Source organism: Centruroides vittatus, unplaced genomic scaffold (genome assembly GCF_030686945.1).
Source record: "Centruroides vittatus isolate TY-2023 unplaced genomic scaffold, ASM3068694v2 scaffold_386, whole genome shotgun sequence".
NCBI lineage: Eukaryota > Metazoa > Arthropoda > Arachnida > Scorpiones > Buthidae > Centruroides > Centruroides vittatus.
The window spans coordinates 2090997-2116565 of record NW_027122706.1 but is presented as its reverse complement, the minus strand read 5'-3'; the positions used below and the strand labels follow the sequence as shown (position 1 = coordinate 2116565).

Here is a 25569-nt window from a genome sequence, read left to right as displayed (position 1 = left end):
TCTTTTAACAATATTTCCTTGTTCAGAACTTTATTAAACATGACTAGAGCATCAAACCCAGTATAAAAGAAATTGCTGTTAAGTTCATTTTGCACTAGGAATTTAGTGCTTTCTATACATTAATTTACCTTTTCAAATGTTTTGCAATCAATAAATAAATAAGTCACTTATTGTGAGATCAGTAGTATGAGGTGGGTGGTTTAGCATTTCTCATCTGAAACACATTAAATCTTTAGATATGCAGTTGGTTCTGTGAAGATTATTGTGGAACACACTGACATCTTGACACAGCAAACGTAGTTATTTCTAACAAATAACTTTTATAATTTATCCAAAGTATTGCAGTGACAATTAGTATTTACTGTGTTTCTATAGCTGAAAAAAATCAAGATTTTTTTTTAAAGTTTCAGATGTTCAAGACTGTTACCTAAATCTTCTTTGCTGATGGAGTTGTCTTCAAGTTTTTGTGAGACAAAATGAAAAGTGTTCTTTGTATTATGGATGATTTTTTAAATTATGGTGTCACATGATGCGCTTACATTTCATATCTGTAAGCGATGCAATGCAGAAAAGACATGTTTTTTTTGTGGTAATATCATATACATGAGACAAAGTTCCATTGTTGTGAATTTAAGTTCAGGATATTGAGAAAATACTATGTAGAGTTGTTTCAGTATCCATATACAAACATCTTGAAACCTGATATATTAGCATTAAGCCAAACAACTACTGGATTACATCAGGCTACTTTTTGATGATTATTTTTAATTAATTTATAAATATTTTGCCACTAGAAGGAGGTGTTAGGTGTCATCTCTTATTAAATTTAATAATAATAATTAAATTAAATAATTTAGAATAATTTGAAGAAAAGAATCAACCCAGAGCAGGACCCAAACCCACAACTCCTGTTTACTGTGCAGATGCTTTGCCAGTTATACTATCCCAGCCTCCAGACTGATCTCTTACAGACATGTTTAATAATGATATAACCATCCTCAGTTACTTACAGTGCTGACTGACCATCCACAGTTACAGTGCTGACTGAGGACACCTTCAGTGTCCTCATCCTATAATCACCCACTTATGGCATTCAGCTGGCCATCACTCAACTCTGGATTAATATATAATGCCAGGGTTAATGTATGTATGTATGTATATATATATATATATATATATGTATGTATGTATGTATGTATGTACAAACATCTTGAATATAAGACATATACAAACATCTCAACACCCAATATATTAGTAATAAGCCAAACAACTACTGGATTACGTCAGACTACTTTTTCACAATTATTTAGTATAACTGGCAATACGTTCACAAGGTAAGTGGGAGTTGCAGGTTTGATTCCTGCTTCAGCCAATTCCTTTTTTTTTCCAGATTATTCTAAATTATTTAATTTAATTATATTTATTAAATTTAATAAGAGATGGTGACAAATTATTTATAAATTAATTTAAAATAATCATGGAAAAGTATCCTGATGTAATCCAGTAGTTGTTTGGCATATTGTTTCAGTATGTAAAGGATATAAAGTTTATAGTACTTAAGTTTTCTATGGATGATGATGTATAATGAAGTCCACTAAGATTGTGAACACCTCAGTAATGGCATTAAATTTGATACATCTGTTTTCCTTCACTAAGTTTTCAGTTTGGCAAATATTTCATTCATATGGAAGTTTTGGGTGCCTGGTTTACTGTTGTTCATTTCCATTTGTTTGGCTATTATTGAAAGCTTACATCAAGTCCAAATCATTACATTTGTGTAATGCAGCTTCTGTAACATGACATTAGATCAGTAAACCTTTTTAAGTTATCAATGAATTTTGGTTAATGTAGTCTTTAACCTCAAGTATCTTATGATTATATACAACTCAACATTCATAATTTCATCAAAATTCAAATTTCATCATGTTGTTCTAAGGCAAACTATTTTGTATCTATTGCTTGCTGTGACAAACAAGCAGCCATCCTATGGCCTTGGAAGAAAAATGCAACATGTAAAATATTGCAATTTATACTAATTCTTTGGAATCTTAGAAATTTTGATACAAGAGATAGCTTAGTTCATTCATTGAATCTACCTTGTAAAATCATTTTTTTAAAATAATTTTGAAATTATGTATTTTGATATCATTATATGTTTAAAATATTGTGAGATATTAACTTATTGTTTAATCTGTAATTTGTATTTATAGCCATTTGATAAATGTTATATTGGTGCAGCTCCTGAGTTGGATGAAGAACATGTTTTTTGTGGTCAAATGTCTGCTATGTATTTATTTGGGGAAGCATTGAGCACGCATCAAATTTGTGCCATCCATAGGCTTGGTCCAGGTTATAAGGTAACTTAATTTTTAACATAAACATTACTATCCAATTTGATAGCATTTCTATATTTAATCCTTATGCCTGTTTAATACATCCATTCATATTGCTTTGCAAGAGAGATATCAGAAGTCTTCACATTAAATAAAATGAGAGAACCATTTCTATAAAAAAATTTTATTTACCATACATTCCAGCATATAAGACGTCCCCCGACTTTTACAGTTAAAATATAGAGTTTGGGATATACTCACCGTATAAGACTACCGTACTTTCCGGCATATAAGACGACTTTTTAACCCAGGAAAATCTTTTTTTGAGAAGATTTTCCTGGGTTAAAAAGTTGTCTTATCTGCCGGAAAATACGGTATATTGTCTGTTTGCATGGATCAGAAGATATATTTATAAAAGTCTGTTAATGTCTCACAAGACCACTCGTTGCCCAACTTCATGCTCAGCGAGTTTAATTTGTCTTATATCGAAACTCTTCCAACAATGTTAGGCAATACCTGTATTGATTTAACGTTCACCAGAAATCTCGATGTATCCTGTATGCTATTTGTATCGTACTTTTTAATATCATAGACCTATCATTAATAAAATTATAACACACTAATTATTTGTTTACTTGATTTCTTTCCTGAACCCAATGAAAGGAAAATGTTGCCATCATAAATAAAACATGGAGATCCGAAGGACTTCTTACAGTTAAGGAATGATTATGACATACAGCAGGTGTGGCCAAACTTTTATCCCTTAGGGGCTACTGGGGCTTTTTGGTAAAATATAGTCTGCGGGCAACTATGAATATGGGCACACAATTTTAGGATTTTTCAAATTTTTCATAGATATTTTAATAAATAATTAATAATGATAAATTTTTATTTTTTTTTTTAGCCTATACTTGGTTTATTCATTCTAAAATAATATGGTTAAATATTAATAACATTTAAAACAATAATTAATAAACTAGCATACCTGCTTCTGTTCGCTGTATGAATAAATAAAAAAAAAAACTAAAATTGAAAGTAAATACAAGTGCACAAACAAGGAGTAACAAGTGAATTGAAGCCAGAGGCTGTCATGTTACTGTCTGACACATGATTTTGTGCCATGTTATGCGATTGCCATTTATATGCACATACGTTGCGACTACAATTAATTTAAAAGTTAACATTCATTTGCATTGTTCATTGGGATAAATACAAACAGTATGGGTACATTGCACAGACAGTCTATTATTGTAAGAATAAATTATCGAATTAAGATTTTTAAACATTAGGCCTAACTTAAGTGAAAGCAAATTGTTCAACTTTAGCTTAGCGGGCTACTTTCGAAACCTTTGTGGTCAACTGGTCGACCGCGGTCTACGTGTTGGCCATCCCTGACATACAGGGTGTCCACCATGAACCTGACACATTTGTTTTGACTGTCATATCAAAGTGCAAGGCAGTAATCAGATGTCGTGTGATCCATTAGGCAGAGAAACTGTGGAAGTTGTATAGGTAATTTTGAAAATCTGCCAAAGTGACTGTAGGTGGCATGGCAATAGTCAAACACAAAATGGCTTCTCAAAAGCTGTGTGGTGGTACACTGAAACAAATTCTGTGATTCAAGTGCAACAGGACTTTCGTCACGTGTTTGGCAAGGAGCCACCATCGAGAGAAACTCTCAAGTTATGGAAACAACACTTCTCGACGAAGAGATCGCCAGATATTTTGCCCTTAAAATTTTTCTTTTGGGGATTTTTCAAGGACAAGGTTTACACCAGTGTTAAAATTCATGACCTTCAACATTATTGTGTTCGCATTCAAGATGCTGTTGCTGTCATCACGCCAGTAATGTTCAGAATAACCACTCAGTCGGTTTGACGAAACACAAAGTTTATATTTACAATATAAATGTACAAAATAATACAAATTAGAGTCACAATTACATATGCACAAACACTAATCCAATGACAACCGACTATTCCCGTACAAGTTCGCCAAAAGAACTTCTTACAATCAAACAGACTTGTAATGCACAACACCTCCGAGTCAGGAACACGTTCGTACTAAACCACTGGAGTTTACTTTCCCCAGATTTCCATGGCGTCCAATGAGAGAGACAGTTAGAACTTCGGTAACAATGATCCTAATCCGATCCGATCCAATCTTCCCAATACGAACTTCTGTTCCCGCCGAAACTACTGCTTAAATAGTGTCCGGTGTTTGAATCATCCGCCAATCAAATTTGAATGTTTCCACAACGGCCGCCAACGGTCACTTCCCGCCGGCCAATCGTCCATCTATCGTCGATTTGAAACTTAACAGTTCTTTCCAACAGAAGTTTCTAACGGTTTTTCCGTTATGAAAGTTCGTTATAATAAAACAGGGCGGAAATTGCACACCTAGGTGATTCCAAACCCTACAACGCCCGAGATACTTGAAAGAACCTTGCAGGAAATGAAGTATAGACTCAATGTTCTACATGCAACAAAAGGAGCTTGTGTAGAGATTCACTGATTTTTTTTTTAATAAGACTTTTTGAGTTTTTCATCATAAAATGTGCATTACTTTACATCCATCCTGAGTGGTAGATTTTTTACAACAGTTTCAAATGTGTCAGGTTTATGGTGGACACCCTGTACATATAATATGCTCAAAGAAAATATTACCTGTTAACATACACATATTCACGTAAAACACATGGCGTGTTTCCAACATAGACACACCCCATTTTTGTTGTTATTTTTTTTCTGTTATTTATTATTACATAAAATTTATGCTATAAATTTTTGAGAGAAGTTTTATTTAAAATCTCTTCTGAGCTATTTTGCTTTTATAGTATCATTTATAAGGCTTTATTTACATAATTATTCTTAAATATAGTAGACGCCCATATAACGCATTCCCTTATAACATGAATTTGTATAATGCAATGAAAATTTTGCAACTAGAACTCAACAGTGCAATAAACAGTTCTGTACTAGTTTTCACAATAAAATTCACGTTTTCACATAGTCTGATTTTTTGTTTAGAAAAGCGAAAATGTACACTTACCAGTTGTTTATATATGAACAGTGAAGCCAACAGTTTAAAAAAGAATTTTTTTGTTGTAAATAATTTTCACCTCTGGTACAAAACAGTTATAAAACGAATTTTTAAACATTTTGCATGTAATCCATGCTTTTTTATTAGCTCTACAGTGAACAGGAAGGGTTGATTTGTCTACATTTTTCATTACACGTGGATTTAATGTATGATTAATTAACATTGGCTTAGTTATATGTTCTCCAGCTGCATTACAACACAAAAGTAAAGTTATCCTGTCTTTTGATGCCTTGAAACCTGAAGCGGAAGTCTCATCTCTCTCAGTATGTTCTGTCGGGCATTTTTTTCCAATACAAAGCAAATTTATCAACATTATAGACTTGTTCTGCTATATAATTGCTTTCCTCTGTAATTTTGAAAAATGTTTGGGGAATCTTTGACCCTTTGCAATAACAATTAAAATTTAGAGACATGTTTGAACTTGCATAAATTGGTCCAATAATGTATATCCCCTATAATGCGATTTCCTACAACGCAGAATGTATCCCCCACATTGTACAGGTGTCTACTGTAATATATTATCTGAAAATTTTTTTATGTTGAAATAAAATAATTTCAATTTATTCATTAAAAAGTGTAAATTTGTAATAGAAAGAAATTTAGTGATGACTATATACAGTATTATATAAGATCTTTTAATTGCAGAGCCAATTTCGGTTTGAGGGAGAATGCAGCACCTCCCTACCAGATAATCTACGTAGGGTAAGTAATTGAATTTTTGAGTATATAAGATAATTTAATAGCCATTTTATACATATAAAATGTAATAAAATGACTATTAAATATATTTTAAATAAATAAAATAAATAATAAGAAGAATTAATTTTAGAATAATAATGTAGATATAGTAGGTGCTTTATAGAGTGATAAAAAAAATAATAGTAAAAGTACAGCATATACTTTAATGGTATGACTTTTAAGGTTATAAAAATCAGAATCATGATTAGAATATCTTTATCAAAATATAGTAATCCTAATTTAAATATCTTTGTTTGATGTCATTATAAAGACATTTAGCATCTTTACTAAACATAGTATTAATAGGAATATTTCTAGAGCATGTAAAACAATTTCCACAGAAAAATAGTATCAAAATTATTACTGGAAAGGAATTTGCATTGTGAATGGAGAAAAAAGTGCTAGTTATGTGATCTTTGAGAGCACAAATGTAAAACAAATAAATCAGAAGCTTAAAAATATAAAATGTGATTAATAAATTTCATTATGATGTGATTTATATAAAGGAGCTATCATCCTTTGGTAATGAAATTATTGAATGCTATAAGAGAAGCTATTCCAGAAACTGCATCCAATGTAGTGTTCTTAATTCAAAATGCAATTGATCTACAAAATGTTTAATGTATACTTTGCTAATAAAATATTTATTACCATTCTTTAGAATAAAGAAACCATATTTTGTATATATTTTTGTATAATGAAAGAAATTTATAAAATTGTTAATGAAAAACTGAACAGTTCATGATTTTGCACTTTAATTATACAATTGCTGTAGTTTTTAAAATTTTGATTTAAACTTAACCTTTGATCTACTCAGTACACTATTTGAAACGCATGATTTTGGTTTAACATGTGATCAGAAAAGTGCAACAATGTTTTGTTATAGAAGTTAGTAACAGAAATGATGAGACTTTCAACTAAAAAACATGAGGAAAATTTTGTTTTTTATCAACTAATAAAAAGTATATAGAAAAATTCTCATTTATATAAAAATAGTATTAAATAAGTAAAAAATTAAATTATTCATTTTATTAATATATTGATTAATAAAAAATAAAATCTATGTTTCTATTTTCTATATAAATGTTAGTCTCAATTTACAAAGTTTTGATTTACATGGAATGAATCTACCATGTAAATTGAGAGTTAGGTGTGTTTTGAAATATAAATTATTAAGAATAACATATTTTTATTTTTATTAACAAAATTTTTTTTATAAATGTAGGTATTATATGATGGTAAATTATCAAGTGCCATAGTGTTTATGTATAATCCTGTAGCAACAGATAGTCAGTTATGTCTTCAAGCAGCTCCAAAAGGAAATATTTCATATTTTGTCCATACTCCTCATGCTTTGATGTTACAGGTAAGCATTAAACTTTTAATATAAAAAGTTCTTTTATAAAATTTTAGTGTTATTAAATTTTGTAAGAACCTGTGTAAAAATTCACTCTGTAAAAATGAAGTTATATATATATGTGCAAGGAGAAACTTCAATTAACATTGCAATAAAGCACAGCCTTTTTAGATAATTTTTCAAGTATAATTTATGAGAATAAGAAAGATATTCAAGTTTTTATATCAGATAGTATTACACTACTTGGCATAAAACAAATTAATACTTTCATGTAATGAATTTTGTGGATATTGTATGTTTTTTTCCTACCAAAATTAAAAGAGAAAACTAATGTTTTTAAAAGTGATAGGATATATTATAAATTTTAAAATCATACATATGTGAGATTTGCATTTTGGATTTTACAAAACCCAGTCAGGTTCAAGCAGCTGGCCTGTGTGGAGCTAGACTCAAACTGACAAGCCTTTGTGAAAGATGAATGTCATTTAAGTCCCAACACAGAATGTCTGTGCAGGCAATTTAATGACTGAATATATGTATTTTTACCTAGTATGTAGAGTACAATAACTACTCAATCCAGAGAGTTATTGAGTTTATGTAACATCTGAATATAGAGAGAATGCTGAGACAAAGATCAGAGGTTTGGAAATAGATTGTCTGGGTTTTTCTTCTAATGGTAATCTGATGGATTTTTTTTTTAACTCTTTCTGCCCTATGGGCACTAAGAGGGCCTCTTTAAGCAAGCCCATTATGGGTTCGGCCAGGCCCACAATGGAGCGACCGGGTGGTGAGGGATGGGGCCCAACTTATCCAGATGGACTACCTCTGAAAAATTCTGGGGATTTCTCGACCCATCGGGATTCAAACCTGGGTCACCCAGAATGGTAGGCTGCCACCTTGACCGCTTGGCCATCCGGCTGCTGGTAATCTGACGGTGATGGTGCCGTGGTTGTCAACTATGAAGGTGGATCAGCAGTTGGCAGTGATGAAGTTCTATGACAAAAGGTCCTACTTGAGTTGATTTTTTTTAACTCTTGGAACTTGAATACAAACAAACACTCTTTCTTCTTGTTCTCTGTTTTTATTCATAACCTTTATCCAGGAATTACTTTACTGTTAATTTAAATTTGGGAGGAGGTTTGTTTCTTCTAATGGTGATTCAAAGTACTGAATAACAACAGTTTGTGCCATTGTGATTTAAATGAGTTGTTGATGGATAACTGAATTTATTTAAAATACATCATAATTTGATATTAAATAATTTTTTTAAATTTATAAAACAATTTTAAAAAATAAGAGTAGAAGTAAGTTAAATCTTAAATGAGAAATTTAAGATTTATCTAACTTTGATACTTTGATTTAAGAATTTAAATTCAATAACTTTTAACTCTACTGTTATTACAAGTACAATGACTTCATCATTGAACATAATCAAGAAACATTTAATAAACAAAGTATAAACTGTTGTTCAGAAACTACATTCATCATCTCTTCTGATAAAATTTACATTAGAAGACAGGATGGGATTATAAAGAATCACAAACAAAACAAAATCTCTTTATAAAAGCTTAAGAATCTCTTTATGAGTCTTAGTTTCTTTCATTAGACATATGAATTATGTACTATAATTTTTACTTTAGGTGTTTCTTTATATATTAACAAGAAACACCTAGTGATTCACAAACAATTGAAATTATAGTTTATAGTTTCCTTTTTGTGATTAATTTTTTTTTAGTTTTATATTTATTAATCATCATATATAATTACAACAAAAGAGTTTCTGAATATCACATGTATTCATGTATTTTCTTAAAAATAATCTTATGTATTTTGAAATTGTATTAACTTTTTTTTTTGTTTAATTACATTATCATTTTAGAAAATTTTAAATCTCAACTTTACAGGTTGTGAAAGTCCAGTATAATGCAGTTCTTTATATTAAAATTTTATTTATATTTCTGGTATATATAATAATTTAAAAAGAAAAAAGTTATAATTAATATTTATATTATTTAAATTGTCAAGTTTAAAGCAAATCAAATTAAAAATGTGGCAATAAATTGTTTTTACATTTGAATTTTTTTCAAAGAGACAATTTACTAGTAATTTAAATTTCATAATGATAAATGATATTCACCAACACATTAATAATTGGAATTTGATTTATATAAGAAAAATATAAAAGATTCAGTAAAAGATTAATACATGAAGAAACAACTAAAATATATACTCAAGTAGAAATTCTGATTTTCTATTGTATTTGACTATTAATATTGCTGAATATAGAATTATTTTATAGACAAATGGATTTTGTTTTTAAAATAAAAATTATTAAAATTACTGTCAATATGCAGATATTGTTTATTGGTAGATAGAATAAAATAATGTTTGAATTTCATTTAAATTTTGAAGTTGTTGTAACGACCATTTTACAAATTTTTAAAAAGTCTTATCTTTATATAAACTTTGATCTATAAAGAAAAGTGAATTTATCAGATAACATTTAAAATTTTACATTGTTACTACACTTAAGTCTAAAAACTCCTTTAGATGAAAACTTTTCTTTTATTTTTATAGAGGATTCGTTTACTGTGGATTCGTTTCTTCCATAATGGCGCGATTAGCTTATAAGACAAGTGTCTATTTTATCTTCCAAGAGCTGCTTTATAATGGGCTTTCACTAAATGCACAGGTATATTACATGTTAATACTCAATTTATTTTAAAAAATAAAATAAAACTTTTAATGTATACACTTTATTAAATCTATTATAATTTATATCAATGATGGATGAGTACAATACACTTAAGATGTTTTAATATATTAATATATTTTTATAAATTTGAAAGATTATATTATACATTTAAAGCATCTTTTATTTATAATTTAAACATTAAATTACAATAAGTAATCTGCTTTTTCTGGAGTTTTATGAAATTTAATTTTTTGCAATGTAAGCACTTTTGGATGTACCTTGTCTATCTTCAGAGTTAAAATGAAATGTTTAATGAATCATTTCATTTATTATATAATACTTTCTGTAATTTATAAGTTTTTTATCTTTCATATTATTTTTTGTAAAATTATAATTCTAAATTATATTTCATATACTAAAAAGTGTTACTAAAAAGAAATTTTTTGTTTTCTAGGCAAATTTTGAATGGAATAAATTGTGTAATAATTATAAAGTTTATAAAAATTTCAGTTTAGAAATAGAATGTGCTAATCTTAGTAGTAGTAGTGTGATGTTATTCAAGTTCAAATTGTAATTTGAATATAAACAAGTAAAACAGCAAAGCCATTTGTGGGACGAGACTGTGTCTCGGAGAGCATGAGCAATGAATGCACAAATCTCACATTTGTGCCTGTTTGTGGAAAGTCTCAGCATTTTGTATTTTCTTTTGACCCAGTTCTCAGTCCTCTGATTACCTACAAGTTTGGTTTATTTTATGTGTGCATGATTTGGGCACAAAATACTCTGTACCAAATTGCAACTCCTGACATGTACTCCTTCATATCTCAGGTCTGCAGCCATTGACAGTAGTGTGGTTTTAGAGATGAGACATAGTCTTGTCAATAACATAAACAATGAGTAGTGTCTAAGATAATATATACAGTATATAATAATATACTAAAAAAATTTTTGATACCAAATTTGAAAATATCAAATAGAAAGGCCTGTAGAAAAATTGAGTTAGATTTTTGAGAGTTGAGCCAATGTAATTGAGCTGTATATTGGTCTGTATAATATTTAAACTTGTAACAGAAGATTCAATAAGCAAATAATTGTGACAAATGTTTATTTTATCCATGTGTTTAATTATGTTAAAAACTTTTAAGATGGAGAGTTACAACAGTTAAGAAGAACTGAGTTAATGTTGCTTGATAGGCTTTTTATTCATGTTTTTTAAGACCGGTATACAGAAGTCAGGCTGCTTCCAAAACTCACTTAAACTTAAGACTGCACTCAAGAATAGGGTCTGATGTTTGCAATTCCTTGCACAAGCTCAAGACTTAAAACATATTTCTTACATTTTTCCACAGTTTTGAGAGCAACACAACTTTTTTAGTAGAGATCATAATAATAATAAAATACAGGAAATGCTATAAACAAATTTTCACTTGCTATACATTATACAAGATTGCAGAATAACTGGTGGACAAATACCCAAAAAATAAAATTGAGGCAGATCAGAGTCCTGTACACTTGTTCTACACACTTGTTCTAATTTGCCAGTGATAATTTAAACTAAAAACAGAATTTATAGCATACTATGTTACTATGGGAGTATTTTTATATTATTATATAGTATTATTATTATTTTTGTATAAATGCTGACAGGAAAGGTTCAAGACATTTTCTGTCTTGAACCTCTCTAGGCACTCATGTTAGTAATAAATTGAAATCAAACTCTACAATCATTCCATAATGTTGTAAATAATAATTTATATTTAGTAAATTCACTTTTCCATGGTCTAAAAAAAATAAACAATATAGTTCAGTTTCACTGATCCAAACCCCTTTTAATCTGAAGCCTTTCTAAGCTTCTACCATTTCCCTAACTAAAATAATGAACTGACAAGTTCATTATTTAGCTACATTTGCAGCTCACATATAGAGTAAACATAAGTCATGTGAGCATTGCTGCTCATGTTTTTTGTGACCCTACTTGACTTAGCAATTCTAACCTCTTTACTACTGTACAGTATCTTATAATAGTAAAAATGGCCTCAAAGAATATGCATCATATCCTTACTGTCATATCCAATTAATCTGAATCTCAATTAGTTCAGATTAGTTTTGTATGTTCATTGCTTTCTTTCTGTTAAGAGCATTATGTAATGTTTAATCAGTATGCCATGATGTATCTGATATTCATGTTATCTAATATATCAACATCATTAATTCATATACTTTGAGTAGAAGTGATTTCTTACAATAAAATGACTTGACACAGCTGAAATGAAATGCTAGGTACATTAACAGAAAAATCCAAAATCTCAAAGAAGTAAAATATTTTATTCCCTTCAAAATATCAAAGTGTAACTCTTAACATCTAGAATACCAAAGTGGTAGTTTAATAATTTGCATTATTTGCTTATTTTTAAAAGTGTTTATTATAATTTGCTCTGTATTATTTTAAATTACATTTTATTTTGTCTTACTATTGAATATTATTTATTAACTTTTTAATTATTATTTACAATTATTTAATAAATACATATAAAACTAATATTATATGTATAAAGAATTATTGTAAATTGCAACCTAGATGTAGAGAGCAGTGTTGTGCTGCTGAAGATATCAGGAAGCCCTAATATTTCTTAAACATAAATATGTTATCATAAATCTCTTTTGTTAGAAGTAAGCATAAGATTGCTTAGGGGAACTAATCACACAGGAACACAACTAAGATAGATTACACAGGTTTTATTTATTTTTTTTTTTTTTTTTTATAAAGGTTTTGGACTATATGTTCCTCATCAGTCTTTTCTTTATCCAACATCAATCTGGTTAAAAACATTACAAATTTTAGGTTACAATTATAAATATACATGACATTATAATGAACACAATATTACCTGAATGGTGGTTGTGTGTGTTATAGTTATACTTTTGACAACTGGATTCTTATATACTAAAAAAAACAAAGTATAATGTAAATTAAGTAAAAAGTAAAAGGTTTTTAAATAGAATAAATAAACATTGATAAAAAAATACATGTAAATTTTAAAAGAATATAATAAAAATTCTATTAAAATAAGAAAAATAAAAAGTTGGTAAAAAGAATATTGTATGTTCTAAAAATAAATAAAAATGATTAAAATATTAAAAAAGGAAGGTTTAACGATCACTGCATGACCTTCATCTAAACTGTTAGATGAAGGTCATGCAGTGTAATAAAATAAAAAATAAAAAATAGGGATATCAGGATGAGGAAGAAAAGGGTATTTTAAATGGACTCTTTTCAGAGCTGTAGTAGTGGTTGCCAGATCTTGCCAATGGCAGTGCCAATATTTAGTTTAATATGTAATTTTTTAGACAAATAATAGAGGTTATTTTTAATACCTACCTCTTGCCAAATTTCCTTGTTTCAGATTATTAACCTTAATATAGCGTAATAAAAATCTGGAAGATTATTTGGTATTACTAGTTAATTTTAAATATGTTAATTAAACTTAAACACAACAATTTCATATATTTGTTGACATTTATTTTTGCAATATATAAAAATAAGAGAATATTTATTATGATTATCATTACTTTTTATATTTTAATTTATAAATATTTTTTGTTAATGTTTTTAGGATGTCAAAGCTGTTACTACATACTCCATCCACAGTACACTAAATTCCATTGGTGGAATTCAGGTAAAAAGTAATTTAATTACTAAAATTTTTTTTATTTCTTATGCTTTGATTAAAAAGTGTTCATTTAATTTAATAAATTTTTATAAATTGTAATTTTCAAAATAAATTTTGTAAATTTAGTTAATTTATTATGCCTTTCTATTACTTATGTTTGGTATTTTTTTTAATATGCATAATTGCTTTACAAGCAATAAAAAGATATAAAATATAATAAATATAATTTATTTTCCTCTGGATCTGAAGCAAAGTTAAAAATTATTTTAAAAAAAATAAGAATATTATTACTTAAAAATTTTGAATGAATGAATAAATAAATACAGTAAATGATGTGAACATACAATATCAAATGAGTATCCAGTCAGTCATTTTCAGCATTTGCACATAGTGTTAGGCAATGATGTGAATAAACAGGACAGGGACATCAGTCATCAGTCACCACTCTAGCAGATAATACTGGCACCATGTTAAAACAACAGTGCCTCAATGCTGCTTGGGTAATGATATGAACTATTATGTCAACCACTGCACTCTATGTAATGTAACCTTATTTGTGTTTTTGTTGTTTTTGTTTCTGTTCTGTCCTTTAGAGTTTAGAATATAGTAGTGAAAAATAGAAGGAAAGTTTTTAAATGAGTTTTACATATTAGTGATTGAGAAGAAGGAAGTCAATAAGTTTAATTTGAGTTTCCGGGAATATACCAAACAAATGTTTCTACTAAGCAGCAGACAGGCACTTAAACTCAAAATGTAATTAAAGTCTAAGTGGTTTAAATAAGTATGACTAAGTTAATATACACTAGATTTTATTTATTTATTCTGTAGGACTGTACCATCTTACCTAGGAGGCAGAAAAGTAATATAGCTCCTAACTAGAGTTTATTCTATATTTAAACTTGCATTCATTTATTTTTATAAATAATGGAACCCAGAAGTTTCCAAAAAATAAATATATTGTATATGCCTCTGTTGTATAATGAAATAAATGTCCTTAATCATAGGTTTGTAGTCTACAAAAGAAAAAAATCAATCACAAACAACAATTTGCCATATTGATCCAACAGTGACTAATGATTGACTACCATTCATATTGTTGCCTGGTCATTGTCAATAATACTCTTCTGAAAAGAACATAATGTTCAGTGAAAGACAAGAATGTTTAATGTGTTTGTACAATGACATTAACATTTGGTCAAAGATATTATTGCTCCATTACTTCAGCCATTCACATCATTGAATGTAACATATATACAGGGAAAAGTAAATTCAAAAATAAATGCATTAGAGGATACTTTCATGCATAGCAGGTTTGTGGATTTAATTAGAAAAATTCATAAATGGATTTTTCTAATTAAATCCATAAACAATAATTATTTAGTCCAATAAATGTTCAAAATGATGTCCATTAGCCTCAAAACATTTTGCAGTATGTTTGTTAAATAACTATTTGTTATGCACAGTGAAGAAGTTGAGGATCTCAACTAATAAGCTGCTGGCCTGTTTTCAATTTCCACAATCTTTCTTTACACATTTTATTAATGAACAGCAAATTATTTTTTAGTTTTATAATTATCAATAATAATAATAATAATAATAATTCAATATTCATAATTTGATGATGATAATATAATATTGATACTTTCAAGTAGTAAATAATACTCATTACTTACTACTTGAAATATTGTAAACAAATGTGATGCAACTGTTGCTACAAATTATTACAGAAGTCTGATATTTAAAAATTAATTCCTAATGAAAATAATGGCCATAGAATCTAGATTGTCAATAAGTAAAAAAAGTTAACATTGAAGCTATCAGAGAAATATCATTTCTGAATGAAACTGTTAAAGGTGCATTCATCAATGTTCTTTTATATGTAAATTTGATATATGAAAAGGCACAATTTATTAACTAACCATCCTCCTGAACAAATTAATAGTTTTATGTCTGTGATTATGGCAGATAGGTTCTTCAGCATCATTAATGATATTAATAATGAAAGTTATGTAGTAGCAGATGAAGATCTTATTTTATATTATGACAGGAATGGATCGTATGTTGACTAACATTGTTTTCCTTACTATTCCTTCCATTAATACTTCTTTAATTATACACATTATAAGTTATTTGTTGATAGTGCAAAGATGATCCAATAACAGATGAGAACTATAATGCAAGTGATTATGCAAAGCTTTCTCCACAACATAGGAAAGGGATAGTGTGTTTTTCTTGGAATTAGCTACAAATTGCACACTAGTCCTTTCTTATGTTTTAGTACCAGTGAAGAACTAATATAGAAATAAGTTTTATTTAGATCTATTTCCCACTCCTCAAACCTTCCTCTTGTAAGGTTTAAAATGTTTATAATTAAATGCTTTTGGTAACTTCAGTTAGTTTTTTAAAGATAATATAAAAACTCAATTATAAACATTAATAGTTTCCAGTATAATAAGTCCTGTTAATATATAATAAAGTACTAGTATACAAAAATAAATTTTAAATTACTCAGTTATAAACAGTTTATATTTTATCAAATTATAATTAACTGTTATGAATATACAAAGTGAAAAATTTTACACTATATGCATTTGTACTATTAATGGTTTGTTTAAATTAATAAAATTAATTTTAAAAAGTTATTTATTTTCTTTAAATCTGTCTTTATTTCCATAATTCATGTCAAAGAGAAGTAATACTAGCAATTATAATAGCAAGTATAATTGTTAATAGTACTTTTCTTCATTATTATTAACAAAAATAAAGCAATTACTATTAAACTAATGTGGATTATTTTATAGTTATAAATTGGCATTTTTTAAAATCTGTGTAATTAAATGACAAAATGTGTAATATATGAGAATTATTTATACTTTTTTTTATCTGTTTATGTTTATAGGTTTTATTTCCTTTGTTGGGACAATTAGACATTCCAACAGGAATACTGTTACTAAAACAAGATAAGAAACCAGCAATATGGTAATAAATTTAGTACTTAATATTTAGAAAATTTTGTTATAAGAATAGAATCATTGTTTGAATAGTTTTTATATTTCAATAATAAATTTAACATAAAATTAAATTTAAAATTCTTACCATATGAATATTAAATTCTTGTGAACAAATAATAGATGAATGACTTACTGAAACAGTTGTTTCAATTTCAATGATACATTTCGAAAAAACAAAATTTTTCCATGTGCTTTTGATTATTGTATTTCTGTATTTTTGTGTGTATAATCTCAGGTTAGCTGTTTGAAGGAAATGCAGTTATATGATGAGGTGAACTGTTACATGTTTCAGAGACTGGATTATAAAATCACTTACTATGGTTAGGATTTTTTTTATTGCTTATTTTGGTAATGCAGTTTAATAAAGATTGTTATTAACATAATTTTGTTACTTAACTTTGTGTTTTAATATCTATTTTATTTTAAGAATGTTTTAATTATAAACTACCCTTTTTCCAAGTTTAGACAAAGCTTCCTTTGTCTAAATTGTTTGAGTTTATAATTGAGTTACAATTGGCAGATAATCTGCACCATCATATAACCCATGCCTGTTTTCAAATTGACTTTTAGGTACACACAACCCAAGATTATCTGCATGAAATTATGATAATTCTTTAATAAATTATTATTTCAAAACACTAAAAGGAATAAGTAATGAAGTAAGTAATAAATTTTTCAATAGCATAATTTTAAGACTTTAAAGAAGTCTTTAACTTATGCTATTGAAAAATTGTGTATCTGAAAAAATATAAAATAATATCTGTAATATAAAAATGTTTCAATAAATATAAATAAATATTTAATACAACAACTGTTATCTAAATCTAAGTGTAATATAATTGATTTATTTTGATAAACTTATTGTGGTAGTTTCAATTAATGCTCATATCAAATAATAAACTAAGCACTATATATAGCAGGAGCCCTCAAAATGGCTGATATTGATTCCCAAGGGTTGTTAAGGCATTTTAACAGGTTTAAAATTACTTGTGAGGTCAATTAAATATGATTCATTAAAAATTATTAGTCTGATTGGTTATATACAGGAGAGTTCAAGGTGTAAATTTAAACACTAAATAGATTTTCTTCTATGAAAATAGAGAGTGGATAACACTGGCTCACCAGATTACTTTATTATTTTTAATTGTATTAGCAAAAAAAGAAGAGGGGATTGAGGAGTCAATAAAAGGTCAAGGAGTCCTTGAAAGAGTTGATAGTGTAAAAGTTTGTTGACTCCTAATCTGCAGTAGAAAAAAAGCATAAGGACAGCTTTAATTTGAATCTGTCTATGAAATTTTTGTATCAAGTTATTTATTAAATTATTTATTACAATGAATTGATAATTTATTTAAAATTTACTTTAATATTAATTTTAAGTCTTAATATATATTTGATATTTTTTTTACATTTCAGATTTATTTTTTTGATATTTATTTTTAAATGTATATATTTTTATACGTGCATTTATACATAGAAGACTAAGTTAGTTTTTAATTTTTTTACTTTCAGTTCTACTCTTATTGCATTCATCTCTGATTTAGTTGAAAGTTCACCCACCGTCCAACAACATATGATTCAAAATAAGGGCTTTCTTGTCATTAGTTACCTTTTACAAATGGTAAATTTTATTAAAATAATTTATAAAAACTATGTGGAGATATAATTGCTCAAATATTAATTGTATAAATTTAGAATATTAGTGATATTAAATAACTAATAATTTTTAACAAACATATAATTTTATTTTCTTCTTGTATATATATTATAAATTATTAGTTATTTATAAAAATATATATATTTAAAAATATTTAATATATGTATATATATATATATATATTATTATAAGAAAATAAAATATGTTTATAGCAAGGACAGCAAAAAATAATATACTGTAGAGTGTCGATTATCTGAATGTCAATCAACTGAAACATCAATTAACCAAAAGCTTTCCAGTTGGCAAATTTAAATTTCTGTTAGTGCTGTGGCACTGCAATATTTGGCTATGTCTTGGACTATTCCAATATTACTTTTGTTGACGTGAGTATTTTAGCTGGCAGCATTGGCGCAACCATGAGAGGATACTTAAGGAGATGCCAGTATTTGAACGAGGCTTTTTCCCCACGTGATTGGTGAGCTTTGGTTGTTTTGTGTGGTGTTTTTCTCAGGACTGTGTGTTGGGACGTGTGTCATGCTGAATCGGAACATTTTTTGATACTAGATTAACTTCCAAAATATAATTTTTTTTGTTTTTATATTTTTCAATATATTTATTTTGTTTGTGCAAAATAACGATAATTTTTAACAATACAATAGCCATGATTATCATTTTAAAAAATTTATGTTAGTCTTAACATAGACGAAAATTCAACACTAAGTGGCATGCAATGGAGAAAAATTTCAACATGGGATAGATTAATATATTTTTTTGTACATAATAACTATCTGAAAAATCAAATTTCCGAACAACCCCAGTCCCCAATTGATTCAGATAATTGATACTCTACTGTAATTTTATAATAAAAAGTTACACTTTGTTTGTTTTTCAAGCTAGTTAAATTATTTTTCATATAAAATGTTTGATTATGTTTACATAAACTAAACTAAATCCTTAACAGTAATGTTTTAAAATTAATTTAATCTTAATAGTGAGGTTTATTAAATTCGAATCAAAATAAACTAAAATGTTTTTTTTCGTAGAAGAGTTTTTTTACAGCTTTCTTCTTTTATAAATAACAAAATAAAAATAAAAAGTAAAAGTTATTATATGAAATTAAAAATTAGAATGGTACTTTTAAGTAAGAAAACATGTAAAACATTTAGATTCTAACTGAATATAACAACTATTGTGGTATTTTTATTCAAGTTATTGTTTTGGAAAATTATTTAGTTTGTTTAAACCAGAAAAGTGAACATGAAGATGGTGCAAACAGTAAAGTCATTCCTTGCATCCAATCAGTTAAATCTACTAGTCACAGATAAAGACTTTCTAGTAAGAGCTTAGTAGGTCCTCTCAATCCACCAGTGAATATTGCTTGTCAAAACACATAAACCTGCTTGGCCCTTAACCTGTCAGCTGCACACTTGATAATCCGAAACAACATCGCTGTTGCATACAGGTTTTGTGGTTTTTAAAGTGATTTTTCAATTTGTGATATCTCGCTTAAAAATTGTAGTAGATATAATCTGTTTTCGGTTTTCTATCACGTACATATTACACTTTACGATTGTTAACTTCAAAATATTATGTATGTTTAAAAAAATTAATAAAATTTAAGATTTTAAAATATTTAAAAAAAACGTTTTTTATAAATATTCCATTAATTTGTTACATACGTTACTTAGACATGTCTATTTTCTGTCAAATAAAAAAACTGCAGCTTTCTAAATCAACATAGAGAAATAATATGGCTTATAGATTATAACACCGATCGGTGTGGAGGGTGGTGGCCTTTCTAAATCTAGGTTAATACACTTTTATTATTGATGATGTGTATTTGATTCTATTTATATGTTATTTAAACTATTGTACTAATAGTAGACTATAATAAGCAATTATTACTTTATTATATTAACGACTATACATGTATATCTTATGTATTACGGAAGTACCACCATAACAGGAAGTACTTTGTTTTTTGAAAGATTTATGGCTAAATGGTTTAAAAAACAAGCTTATTTGTTAAATAGGATAAATATACATAAAAATTTATTAAATTCATGCTAAAAATAGATAAGAATAACGATTTATAATTGTTTGTTTACGTTTGTAGCTGACAATGTAGCTCGAAGTTGGTATAACTTTTTCCAAGAAAGTTCCCACCCCACAAACCCAAGTTGATGCTTATTGGTCAAAGGATAGTCATTTAGATATAATATACCAATTAGAACGGGCATGATAACTAGGATTTTATTGTCAAATGAACAAAAGAAGGGTCTCCCATAAACTTAACATGGAATGGAGGAGTTTTGTGCCTAAATTTAAAAATACAGGGTGGTAACAAAATCTTATTTGTTGAAACAGACTAAGTCTATGTAGATAAAAGCCAATCAGTGAATAAATCGCCACCAACTAGTTAATTACGAAAAAAATTGGCACTTACACCAACTGGAGTACTCCGCAACAGTTTAACGAAAACTGGTTACTCCAATAGCAGTATTCTGCAAACAACTGGTTAAGACCTTTAGTCAACAAATGGTCCCATCCCACATACTATTAAGAAGCTGTACTAGCAAAACAAATTACTGCTTTAATTCCACCTTCTGAATTTGTTACCACAGACTCTACGGATGCTAAATCAGTCATCTTAAGTAAATTAGAAAACTTCCCCATCAACTCATACCGATTGTACAAAGTTGACGTGATTTCCTTATATCCGCCATATTTTGAAGCCATCACGCTTGCTAATTCCCTGCTGCTTAACTCTGGTTACCCAACATCGCATGTTTTACATTTGCGTGAAGCTATCTTTCTCATTACTGAAAATAATTACTTGCAATTCAGTGGGTAAATATACGAACAGACACAGGGAGTACCAGTGGGTTCCCCACTATCACCTTTGTTGGCAGAACTTATTATGAGGAACATAGACCAGGGCTTCTTAAACTTTTTTTATTCACAACCCCATTTATGATTGTGATTTTTTTCATAATTTAAGAAGCCCTGACATAGACCATCGTATTTTCAATGCCCCTTGACCATCCGTTATCCAATTATATATTTATGCTATGTTGATGACGTGCTACTCGTGTGGGATGGCTCAAATGAAGACTTGGAGCAATTTATTCAATCATTGGCTTCTGTTTATCCTTTGATCAAATTCACTGTAGAGGAAGGACAAAATGCCAAAATCTCATTTTTAGACTTAGAAATTTATACATCTCCTGATCTATTTTCTATCCATCATAGAAACAATGATGCACCACAAATTATCCTCACTACATCCTTCCAACCCTTAAATTTTGTCAACTCTGCCGTATCTTCCCTTATATGGAGGGCATTCCTTCTCCCTTTCACTCAAGCACTAGTAGATGAAGAAATACTAGTCATTAACAGAGCAATGCAAAAAGCTGGATATTCTCTGTCTAAATTTAATTTTATTTAAAATCATGTCAAAAATAAGCTATTTCTGCAATTGTTTTTAGTAATAAAGAGAATCTAAAAATTTAGTTTGTTTAATTAATAATTTATAAACAATTATTTTAATGCTAATTACTAAATTTATAATACTTTGAATGGAATGTAAAACAGAAATTTGAAAGTTTTGATGTTTCTGAGCATTTATCATCAGGAACCTAAGGTAGAGAACATAAGTAAATTAAAGTGATAACTTTTGAATTGTTACTATGAAAAGGTAAGAGTAATTTCAAAGTGTAGAATTAATAAGACAGAGAATATTGAATTTAATATAAAACAAATAATTGAAAATAAAATTAAAATCAATATTACTAAAACTAAACAAATGTCTGCTTCTTTATAATGAAAAGCAAATCATTTTCTTGGGTTAGTGAAAGAATTTAAATTTTGAAAATCTCTTAATTGAAAAATACCAAGACTGAATTGTATTTGTATGTGTAGCTTCTGTATTTTAGCTTTTAATTATTATATCTTTGCTTGTGCAATAGTCAAATTATATTATTAGCTAAAATATCATAATATATATTATATTTGATTTCTAAATAGAATTATTATTAGTTTAATGTTACAAATAAAATTGAATACAATTTAAGGTGTTAAATATGTAAATATGCAATTATATATTTAAAAAAATGAAAAATGTTCATCTATATTTTATATTTGATTTTGTATAATTTTTAAAATTAATTAAAATAATAACAACAAAGACATAATGAAAGATATACTATAATATAAAGTGTAATGCAAATGATGATATATTTTCATATTAAATACATAATTTAGTTAATTAGTATCATTATTATATAATTGTTAAGAAAGAATCCAAAACTAATTATTTTTAAATTTATGTTTCAGGCCTTACGTGATCATATCACTGAAGATGTCCTCAATTCCTTTTTATCTCTAACCAAACATCTCGTAACAGTCAACAACAATAACAGTGAAGTACTTTTGAAACAACTATTAGACCATATATTATTTAATCCGGCATTATGGATATATACACCAACTATAGTATGATTTTAATTATTTTTTCTATTTATAATTAAGATTCTTAATTATATGAGGAAACATGTTACATTGATTAAAATAAACAAAAATTTTTTAGTAACAAAATAGTATTTAATTATGTTGTTCTGAAACATTACTGGAATGAATGCCAAAAGAATCATGTTTTGTTTGAATAGATGGATAACCCAAATGTAGCAAATTAGATTCTTGCTGTTACTTAATTTTCAGACTTCATCTAACTTTGGTCTTAAAAAAATGGTATGAAATCAAATTTTTCATGATCAAGGTTACATTTTATAATTATAAAGATGGAATTGAAAGTTTCTGAAAATCTTAAATGTTAAGAACTTTTGCTTTTTGAATTAAAGCCTGATAAGTTGGATTGTTTTTTAAATTCTTGTGAAATTGAGATTTAAATTCAACTCTCTATGGAAAAAAATATATCTTCATCTATTGAAATGTTATATTGTGGCCAAAAAATAATTATTATAATGTAACATTGCTATAATTATTATTATTATTAATTTTATTGCCAGGGAAAGTTTCCCTATAAGGGGGTGGTACAAATACATGTATACTTAAAGAATTAATACATGATAAAGATACATATTACATAATTTTATAGTGATTATTAACCAACATAATTTATTGCGAGGCACTGTTAGTACCTTTAAGATATATTGTTATCAAGGATTTGCCCAAACATACAACAACAAATAATTAGATGTTACCAAGAGTTTTTTCAGTGAGTTTAACAAAGTAGTAACAAATTTTATGGGCATCCTTTCTGCTATGAAATTTAGGTTAATTTTAAAGTCGAGAAGTGATCCATCGTTGCATATTCTTATAATGTCATATTTTCCACGCTGTTTAGTTAGTGCTTGGCAATTTTAAAGATCACAAAAATGTCATCAGATTGAGATAATTGACAGTAAGTAAGCAAGTTTCCAGTCTTAAATTGTATCTATAAACAGTAATGCTAATATACCAAGTGTATTTGAGATTTATCAAGATTTATAATGCCAAGGCTGCCTGTTTTTTCTCGTTATAGGACTGCTTTATCATTTCTTGAAGTACAAATTCGGTATTATCGACACTTTTGTATTTATGTTTGAAGTAGAATTTTTTAATACGTTTTAATATCTGGGGAAAAGCCCAAATAAAACTTAACTCAAGAGGGAAGGCATATTCAAGTATTGTATTTTCAAGATGAAATAACTTACGTTGGAAGTAAATATGCAGAATTTCAAGGTTGTAAAGTAATCCAGTCCCCATATTGGACTTGCATAATATGTAGTAAGATTTACAATGGTGTAGTAGAGTTTAAATTAAATATTCAAATTTGATGTTTCCATTGTTGCCCATAGAAATAATAAATTTTCAATTGCTTGTTTAACTTTGATATTTAATTACCCTGACTCTTTCAATTGATAATAGTAAGGAATTGATTGTTAGAAGAAAATTTACGGACTTGAAGTGTATCTTGTTTGTTAATTTATCATTTAGTTATATCTATTCTTGACGATGGAAGAAAAGTGTCTACTTGTACCAGTTTTTCAGTGGTTAAACTATAGGTTAGCTTTTCATGGTTGATTAATAAAATATCATTACGCAGTTTAACCTGCGAATATTGTTTACGTAGTTCGTAAGAAGTTGGTAATAAAAATTTCCGTCTAGCTCTTGAATTGTTAGTTAAGTCCGGAGAGATTTGTAAATTATTCCATTCTTCTAACGAGTTTTGTTGTTTTTTTCGTATAATGGTAGTAAAGATACGGTCTCTAATTTGATTATTGCTGAGAGTAACTTTTAATGTTATATTGGGCGTTTTAGACAGTTGAACTATCTCTAGTATATCCTCTTGAGCTATATTTTGTAAATTTAAAAGAGAAGTAATAAAATTATGTATTTCTGCTCTTGAGGTGGTTTTATGGTTTGGATAGTTGTACATAATAATGTTATTATAGCGATGTTTGTTAATTAACGAGTCCATTTTAAATTGAATGCAATCCTTGTTAATTTGTAACTTATCTACCTGTTGTTTTAAGTTAATTAATTGTTCCTCCATTTTTAACTGGTGGTCCTTCGTTTCACGGATATTTTCGTGAATAGTTTCGAGATCTTGTTTTATCATAACCATTTGTCTAAAGAGTTTGTCGTTAGCAGTATTAATCAATTCCGATATTTTATTCCATAACACTGAAGTAGAGGTGTCTGGAAGTTCATCCGGTTTAGTAGAGAGATAATGGTCAGACTTGGTTAACTCACCTGGAATGTCGTTTGCACTTATTTGCGATGAATTTAAAATGGGAATCTTTTCTTCACTAGGTTCTTCATGAAGGTTTTTTCCAGAATTGAAGTTAAAGTCCAATATTGTCTTGGAATTAGACGAAAGAGGTTGGTTCTTCTTGGCATCCGGTTTGGCACGATTTATTGGAGGCCTTCCCCGCTTAGGTGGAGAACGTTGCATTTTTATTAATGATGTTATTATTGAAATAATTTATCTAAGTAAGTTACAAA

General features: G+C 27.8%; 1 protein-coding gene across 1 annotated transcript in view; it reads left to right on the top strand.

Moving 5' to 3' along the window:
• Positions 1 to 25569, top strand: part of rg (rugose) — a 209974-nt gene that overhangs the window by 47185 nt on the left and 137220 nt on the right. Inside the window, exons 9-15 of the mRNA XM_067286654.1 lie at positions 2211 to 2357; positions 6081 to 6137; positions 7399 to 7539; positions 13840 to 13902; positions 16796 to 16875; positions 18417 to 18525; positions 22897 to 23055. Coding sequence (XP_067142755.1) covers positions 2211 to 2357; positions 6081 to 6137; positions 7399 to 7539; positions 13840 to 13902; positions 16796 to 16875; positions 18417 to 18525; positions 22897 to 23055 — 756 coding nt within the window. The remainder of the gene's footprint in view (positions 1 to 2210; positions 2358 to 6080; positions 6138 to 7398; positions 7540 to 13839; positions 13903 to 16795; positions 16876 to 18416; positions 18526 to 22896; positions 23056 to 25569) is intronic.